Source organism: Spinacia oleracea, chromosome 6, assembly GCF_020520425.1.
Source record: "Spinacia oleracea cultivar Varoflay chromosome 6, BTI_SOV_V1, whole genome shotgun sequence".
NCBI lineage: Eukaryota > Viridiplantae > Streptophyta > Magnoliopsida > Caryophyllales > Amaranthaceae > Spinacia > Spinacia oleracea.
The window spans coordinates 102,812,929-102,821,450 of NC_079492.1; the positions used below are offsets into that span (position 1 = coordinate 102,812,929).

Below are 8,522 nucleotides of genomic sequence, written 5' to 3' on the forward strand. Positions count from 1 at the left end.
GTATGAAATACCCTTGAAGTGGTATAGATATCTGAACCATAATAGATGGCCCGTGAGAAAAGATGAATGGTACCTATTGAATAAGTATTCAGATATCATTGATGAATAACATGCAATGTATATGTTGAAGAATTTTAATGATACCGGTAGATGATGGAACCGAAATATAATGCATATGCGAGAAATAATGGATTGAATAGGGGATCGTAAATCTATGTCTATTTTGATGTAAACATCATTACAATGATCAAATGAGCTCATGGACCTGAAGTCCAAAAAGTTATGGATTTGAAATATCCACAATGTACAGTGTTTTGCATTTGAGTCTTACATTCATATACTTCTGTAGTTAATAGGTAAATGCATCATTCATTTGTTTTTATGTACATGGTATGATGTAGATTATCCAGTTATAATTTCATATTGCATGTTTCAAAACTATTATGATGTCGTATATGAATATGCATCCAAAGAAATGTAATACGGATTTGCAACTTTATGAGTATTATAAGAGGAGTTTCTTACTCCAATGGGTGAATAGTTGCGAAAGAAGTATATATATATATATATATATATATATATATATATATATATATATATATATATATATATATATATATATATATATATATAATGTTGATTTAATAGCATGGTATGAATCATGCAAATAAGAAAAGTTCCTGAAGAACTTATACATACTGTTCTTAAACATCTTGCCCTTTCATTGATGACATATTATCAAAACTTTGAAGAGTGTTTTTGAAATGTCATCTCAAGTTCTCAACCAATAGTTTGAGTACTTTAAAATTACGAAATATACATATTAATTTATTCATGGAAAAATTCTTGTACGAATATGAGTTGATTCAAAATTTTAAGATAAGAGTATGTAATGTCCTTACATTGAGTTTAATTTTATGGTCCAGAAGAACCATAAATTACATTATACCCTAAGTTGGACAATGATATTATTATTTATCATGTATTGTCATGAAAGTATGACTAGAGAAATTTTGATCAACATTGATGATTACAACTACTTATGACCTCTAGAAGAAGGTTTATAAATGTCCAATATTTAAGGATATATTTTGTAATATTATGTACAAGCTAGAAAATATATTTATTTCAGGTATTATTGTCAAAAGTCTGGTGATATAAATACTCACCTAGTGCATACAAGTGAACGTTTGAAAATTCATCTCAAATTGTGGAGAATCAACTTCCAAGGAGCTTCATGTTGCTACATTTGGCAAGTTATCAACGGTATTAGATTCATTGAACTAGAAGATCTCAAGTGATGTATTCATCAGGGGGAGAAAATACGCGTTGCACTATTTTTCCCTTAACCATGGTTTTGTCCCATTGGGTTTTCCTGGTAAGGTTTTTAACGAGGCAACATCCCAAGCGTATTATGATGAGTGTTGTACTCTTTTCCTTCACTAGGGTTTTATCCCACAGGGTTTTCCTAAAAAGATTTTTAATGAGGCATCATCTCATGTACATTACAGAGTCATTGTATTATTTTAGATAATGGACATCCAAGGGGGAGTGTTATAAATATATTGTATTGTGGATGCCCATTAGACTTGACATCATTATCCTATATAATGTATATATGTGTACATATTATGGAAATTGGAATAAGATGATAACCGCCTTTTCTCTCTCTTTCTCTCTCTCCCTTTCTCCCTAATTTCATAACAATGTATGAATAGTGTAAAAATGGAACAATTATACCAGTAAAATAAAAATAAAAATGGATGGAGTACGGAGTAACAACCACCCTCCAATGTTTGTGACTTTTTTAATTTAGCACAAAATTCGTCCCCAACACCCATATGCGCGGGAAACAAATTCACGAAAATACGAAATTTCCAAAAATCCCGCCAATACCCTTTACTTTTTTTAAAATGGAAAGCATATTCTCACTCCTTCCCACCACCTATAAATACCATACAACCGGTTCCACGGGTCCAGAACCGAACCCGACCCTGACGGACCCGTGTCGTGTCGTATCGTTCTCCTCTTCTTCTTCCCCATTTTTCCCAGTTCAAACCCTAATTTTATCGCAAACCCTAGAATATTTGCAACCAACCACCAAAAAATGTTGGAATTACGACTAGTTCAAGGAAGTCTTCTGAAAAAGGTGATTGAATCGATCAAAGATTTGGTGAATGATGCCAACTTTGATTGTTCAGCCACTGGTTTCTCTCTCCAAGCTATGGATTCAAGTCATGTGGCACTCGTTGCACTCCTGCTACGAGCTGAGGGTTTCGAGCATTACAGGTGCGACAGGAATATCTCTATGGGGATGAATCTTACAAACATGTCTAAAATGCTCAAGTGTTCTGGAAATGATGATATTATCACAATTAAGGCCGATGACGGAAGTGATACTGTTACTTTCATGTTTGAGAGTCCCAGTAAGTTTATCTCTCCTCCCAGAATTCTGATTTTTTATGCCATTTTAGGGTTTATTTTGCGGCATTTGTGTTTAATCTGAGCGTATAATGTTGAAATGTGAGCAGATTTGTTCGAATTTGTTGTGAAATTAATGATAGGATTTTTTATTATTTAGTTTTGGAAGCCGAACTATAGATCTTATTGAACAAATCATACTGGGTTGATTGAAATTGTTGCCTTGTTGGCTAGCTCGAGATTTGGGAGATGTTGAGAGCATGTCTTGATTATTGAGATAATGTGATTGGTTAATGCATTTCATTTGTGTAGAATCATTGAAACTTGGAATTTATCGTTTTGTAGTATTTCATGTTTGGACAAGTAATCTGGGGTAAAAGTTTCCTGAGGTAAATTTGGGAGAATAGATTAGAGGTATTCCGGAGATATTACAGGGTAAAAGATTTGGGAAATAAGGTAGCATTTGAGGCTGAGAAGTACTTCGTCCAGGTTTACTTAACACGATATTAGTTCAAATAGCACTATTAGTGTGAGCAATACTCCGGATGTGGGGAGTATTTAGAAATTTTGGTAAGACCTTGTCCTGTTTACTAGAAAGCTAGCTGAGTGAACACAATGAGTTACTATGACATGGAAATGTTTTCTTTAGGGGGTTGTGAAAAAAATTACTATGACATGGAAATGTTTTCCTTGGGGGGAATTTGGGAGGAATGATGATTAATTCCCAAGGTTTGCAAATGTTAGAGGTACAACGAAATATCATAGACTACAAGATTTGTCGACTTATAGTAACATTTGAGACTAACAATACTAACTCCATTCAGATATAGTTGACACATTATTAGGTGAAGTTACACTGTCAATGCAAAAGATTATCTTCTGGAGGGATGTTATCCTGTTTACTACGTAATAGAACACAGGCTTAATGAGTAATGAGTTGATCGACTTATGTAGGAAGGTTGAATGCTTTGTAAGCACCCTTTAATGTCTATAAAGCCTACCTACATTGCTACATGGTAATGTATACTGAGTTTATCGACTTATGTAGGAAGGATAGCTCTCATGTCCTTTAATTTATGGTTACTGAGATGCTAATAATTTACACTTTTGCGAGCAAGCTTTTATATATGGGTGTTGCCGTGGATTCAAGTCATCTTGTCTAGAAATGGAACATTAATAAATTAGGGGATTTGGAGGGACATCAATTAACTGAAATGTACTTGTCATTTGTCAAATCTGACTTTCAACAAGTTTGTATATGCTGATGTTTTGGTTGTTATTTGCTGCCTGTAATCATGTCAGACCAAGACAAAATTGCTGATTTTGAGATGAAGCTGATGGACATTGACAGTGAGCACCTGGGAATTCCTGAAGCTGAATACCATGCCATTGTGAGGATGCCTTCAGCTGAATTTGCCAGGATTTGTAAAGATTTGAGCAGTATTGGTGACACTGGTAGCGTCTCAATCTCTGTTCTTGTATTTTGCACAGAATGCTCGTTAGTCCCTGAAACTACTTGCCTAATATCTAATTTGTCATTTTACAGTTGTAATCTCTGTGACAAAAGAAGGTGTTAAGTTTTCCACGAGAGGTGATATTGGAGCTGCTAACATTGTTTGCAGACAGAACACAACAGTTGACAAGGTAAATTCAGCATAAAATTGATGGAGTAGCTTCTGGGAGTTGTGATAATCTGTTTTCTGGCTGATCCCTGTGTTCTGATTGTAATGTTTTTTATTGCAGCCTGAAGAAGCGACAGTTATAGAGATGAATGAGCCTGTGAATTTGACCTTTGCTCTACGATACATGAACTCTTTTACAAAGGCCACACCCCTCTCGAACACTGTCACACTCAGCTTGTCTTCAGAGCTTCCTGTTGTGGTTGAATACAAGATTGCCGAGATGGGTTACATTCGGTTCTACTTGGCTCCCAAGATTGAAGAGGATGAGAATGAATGATAAGTAATACTCCTAGTATTTCTTCTAGTCTTTCATTTCTTGCTGTAAGGGTTGTTTTAGGTTTATGAGAGGATTTTTCCTAAAATCCTCTCATGCATTATCTTGTCTGACTTCGTCTACTTCGTACTATCCTGAATTCAGGCATTTAGAATGTTTGCTCAATTATGTTTAGGAGCCTCTTAGTTTCTCTTTCGTTTGTAGAATATGTATTAAAATTTCTTCCTAAAGCACTATAGTTTTTTATACCCCCTCCTAATTCCCATTCAGGTGGCCTTAAAGACTATTACAAGTTTACAACCCATTGAATTTCAGGTAGGCGATAAATAATTGGTGATAGTTGTGTTGAATTTCTAAGTAATTTTGCATAAAATGTCTCAGGCGTTGATGTTTATCGTAGAAGAATTTGACCCTGGAACATTATTTATCATCATAAATAGTTGGATGAATATTTTCATGGAAATTGACTACACGATATGCCTTTTAAGCTTTCCAACGATTGTCAACATTTCAAATATGAGTGAAGTTCATTAGAGGTGAAGCATGGATAGACGAGGCAGAACATTATTTACCAGAATTTGTTACTTTGTACCTAGCATTAATAAACTCTTCCGAATTCAACTCTTTACTGACCTTAAAACATGCGTCTTGCAGTGGAAGTTCTTGTGCTAAAAAATCGTTTTGCTGACGGCATTTCATAATTTCTACTGTATTTTATCTGGAAAATCTGGGCCATTTTTCATCCCAGAAAAGAGGGGTACAGCTGACAGTATCGTTGTGCCCATTGTCTAATGTCATGAACCTGCTACAATTACAATTTACAAACAACTGGCCTCATGGAATCATTCTAGTGTTGTTTATTTGTCAAATTGTCAATAAAGAAAAAGATTAAAGAGTTCACATAAGAGAAGAAAAGGATAAGGTACTTGAAAAGGATAAGGTAGTGTAGGGTAATTGTCATACCAGAAGAAGAAGCTTTAAGGGTGGGGGGATATGCAAGATAAATTATACTCTGAATTTAACAACTAACATCTTAAATACGGTTTTAGACGGCAAAAATATTTCCTGTATAAATAATTCAACGGTTTTTTGAGTTTCACGAAAAAATTGAACTGACGAGTGCTGCGACTAAAAATATTCAATGTTTTTCCCTAAATAAATTACTACGGAGTAATTATTTATTACAACGACAGTAGCTGAAAACAGAACGATTTCCACTTTTAACAGTTGCAAAAGTCACTGTCTCGAGCCATAAATAAAACTCCGCTTAACAAAATAGTTTCATTTTGGGTCTTCAGGTTACTGGAGTGTGGACATGCTTGCCAAAGTTCCCAGAGTTGAAGACTGCAACATGGCTGGCCTAAATCTAATCAACTACGGATGATATGAGAAGTCTTATTTGCTCCGCTTTTTGGCTTCACTGTAGAGAATAACTCCTATTACCGTGAGGCAGTAGCCAAGCATTCCAGTCACTGATACAGGGTTCCTAAAGATCAAAATTGAGATTACAACCGCAACAGCTCCCTTGGCATTTCCCAAAACCTGGACCAAAAAAGCAAGTTTAAACACCAAAAGGAAGTTGTAAACCGTACAAAAAGGGGGAGAAGGTAGTATGACGCATACGTGCTTCTATAAGCTGTTTCTATAACTTCATCTACCAGTTGAAAACTTTGTTGTTTCAGTGTTTTGTTATAAAAATGTCTCATATGGATGTTCATGGTAATGTAACTCCCTCACGAACCATGAGTGTTTCTTGATTAGCTTCCTTACTATGCCTTCCCATCAAAAGGTAAATTTGGGACAAGAGAACATATAAAAATATGCACAAATGATCTAGTGTTGAGCATTAACTAGGAAATCCATTTCAGACGTTATATACAAATTAATACTCTGTACCATTCCCTCTTGTTATTATGATATTTTCCTTATTGCAAAGGGGATGCGAATGTGTGTAACAAAACAAATGGGCTGTGAATGTGTAATGCACAAGTGAGCACTGAACTACCATACTGTTACATAAAATAATAATAAAATAAAACTTGGCAACCAGCAGATAAGTAGAAAAAAGGCCATGGAGGTGGTGATGGACGCAAAAGAAAACTGACTATAATCCGTAAACCGGCAAACAGGAAAGGTTTCAGGAATACCTGGAGAGTTAATGCACTTGTGTGGTTGGTCACCAAAAAGTTGGTCAAATTCACAAAGTAGGCCAGTGCAGAATTGAAGAGCAGATACCAAACAATGCTTAGATCTTCTCTTGCAAGAGCTACAGTGATCCCAACTACATTTTTCTCCATTATAAGTGCTGCAGGAATAAGGCAAACAACAGCTATAGGAGCCATGTACATAAGAAGATTCATAGAATTGAGCTTCTCCCTGTCAAATGCAATGAAAATCAATCAATAAATCTCACTCGGTATGTGAAAAACAACCCATTCTGCAGGAAGATTATTCTTACCCTTCAGAAGATAATAAGATTCCTTGAAGCACTGTCTTAAGTGCTCTTGCAGCAGTCGCTCCAACGCACATTATAAATCCAAACAAATTAAACATGGGCTCTCCCTACAAGAAAGCATCAAATTACCAATTTAAGCAACCAAACATCAGCACCAAGAATGTACAACTTAAATAAAAGATCAAAATTCCCCACTTTATACGAGTTCCACAATACCAAACAATATACCAGGCTACCAATCACTACAAGAAACGGTAGGCGTTAGGGATGCAAAGATGTCAATCATTTTAAAAAGCAGAACAGAAATGTGAATAAGATTTTGTCAACTTTGTGGTGTTTGGAAAGCTAGGACTGTTATTAAACTTCCCTTTCTCTTCACTTATAAAGTTATAAGGATCCGCAACCAATCACTTCTCTCCTTATATGTTACACCGGTAAAAGTAGTTGATTAGTTTCGGAAACAGTCCCTGCAGAGTGTTAACACCGACAAGGAGCCATACGGCCCATACCCATTTATATAACAATACTCCTATGGTGAGGAAACCATTACACCAAGAGATGATGAGCAAATCTTCTGTTATGAGCATTTTACCCTTTTCAACCACAAAAAAACCCTCATCTCTCAGTCTGTCACCAATCATCATCCACCGACATTTGAACATTCAGCCAATTCACATAAGTAATCACATTAGTAGATTAAGTAAGGATCCAAAGGAAATTCCTCACTGATCCAAGAACCAGCTAATAATTATGACAACAAACATAATGATCTTGCTCTATTCCTGCATATTTAGTTTATCACCCATTTTTATCAAAAATAATAATATTAAGAGGCATACAACTTCACATTTATTAAGTGCACAAACACGTACATAAATAAACATTCAACAAAATTTCAATTTTTTTTAGAAATAAAAGAAAATTGTAACATACCCCACTGGCAATGACAACGCCAGTAACAACAGGAATGAGAGTGACATAAGTGAGCCAAGCCTCCCTCTTGAAGGTCATCAAATAAGCAAAAATGGCGGTAAAAAACGGCGTCGTAGCACCGACAGCCTGATTGAAAGAGACAGGGAGATAGCGAAGAGAGATGTTACCACTGACGACAGAGGCGCAGAAGATGGCGGAAAGGGCGGCGATCTTCGCAAATTGAACGCGAGATCGAACCATTTGCATTGGAACAACCTTCAACCAAACAATGGCGATGTAACTCAGGAGAGAACAAGCTGTCATATGACACATTGTAAGGAAAATCGGATATTTGAATCCATAATTGCTCAACAAATACTTGTTCAATAGGATTACACCGATATTTGAGGAGTACCAGAAGGTTATCAATCCGATCGTAAATAATTTTCCAGTGGGTTTCATTTGATTTGTTTTAGGGTGAGATTTGGATGCTTGATTTGGTGAAATTAGGGTTTGTTTTTAATTTGGGGGAATGGAGATGTGAAATGTGAAGAGAGAGGAAGAAATTAGGGTTGGAGGAGAGAGAAAAGAGGTGAGTTTTAATGGCGGAAGGGAAGGAGTTGTAGCAGATGATGATGATGATGATGATGATGATGATGACGATGAGAGGGGAAATAAGGCGCCAGCTTTGAGTGTCTTGATGGACTCCTAACTCCTTCCTCACATTCTTCTTCCAAGGAGTACAAACACTATTTTTTGTCTTTGTTTTTGTTTCTTG

General features: G+C 35.9%; 2 protein-coding genes across 2 annotated transcripts; one reads left to right on the forward strand and one right to left on the reverse strand.

Annotated features, from left to right (window-relative positions):
• The first annotated feature begins 1,970 nt into the window (after nt 1-1,970).
• Nucleotides 1,971-4,625, forward strand: LOC110792686 (proliferating cell nuclear antigen). Its single transcript, XM_021997505.2, has 4 exons — nt 1,971-2,426; nt 3,724-3,876; nt 3,968-4,065; nt 4,165-4,625. The coding sequence occupies exons 1-4, from the start codon at nt 2,108-2,110 to the stop codon at nt 4,378-4,380; spliced, it is 786 nt and encodes a 261-aa protein (XP_021853197.1). The 5' UTR covers nt 1,971-2,107; the 3' UTR covers nt 4,381-4,625.
• A 795-nt stretch (nt 4,626-5,420) lies between these two features.
• Nucleotides 5,421-8,522, reverse strand: LOC110792687 (probable sugar phosphate/phosphate translocator At3g11320). The gene is made up of 4 exons (XM_021997506.2): nt 7,766-8,522; nt 6,836-6,939; nt 6,525-6,753; nt 5,421-5,919 (listed from the first exon to the last, which is right to left on the reverse strand). The coding sequence occupies exons 1-4, from the start codon at nt 8,204-8,206 to the stop codon at nt 5,773-5,775; spliced, it is 921 nt and encodes a 306-aa protein (XP_021853198.1). The 5' UTR covers nt 8,207-8,522; the 3' UTR covers nt 5,421-5,772.

Bases quoted from the DNA above. Each gene is read 5' to 3' on its own strand.
- LOC110792687 (XM_021997506.2), bottom strand. From the start codon at position 8,206: ATGAAACCCACTGGAAAATTATTTACGATCGGATTGATAACCTTCTGG. The intron at 6,940-7,765 runs GTATGTTACAAT...GCTTTCTTGTAG, and splicing joins GCGTTGTCATTGCCAGTGGG to GGAGAGCCCATGTTTAATTT. The intron at 6,754-6,835 runs GTAAGAATAATC...TGCATTTGACAG, and splicing joins ATCTTATTATCTTCTGAAGG to GGAGAAGCTCAATTCTATGA.
- LOC110792686 (XM_021997505.2), top strand. From the start codon at position 2,108: ATGTTGGAATTACGACTAGTTCAAGGAAGTCTTCTGAAAAAGGTGATT. The intron at 2,427-3,723 runs GTAAGTTTATCT...TAATCATGTCAG, and splicing joins TTTCATGTTTGAGAGTCCCA to ACCAAGACAAAATTGCTGAT. The intron at 3,877-3,967 runs GTAGCGTCTCAA...GTCATTTTACAG, and splicing joins GAGCAGTATTGGTGACACTG to TTGTAATCTCTGTGACAAAA.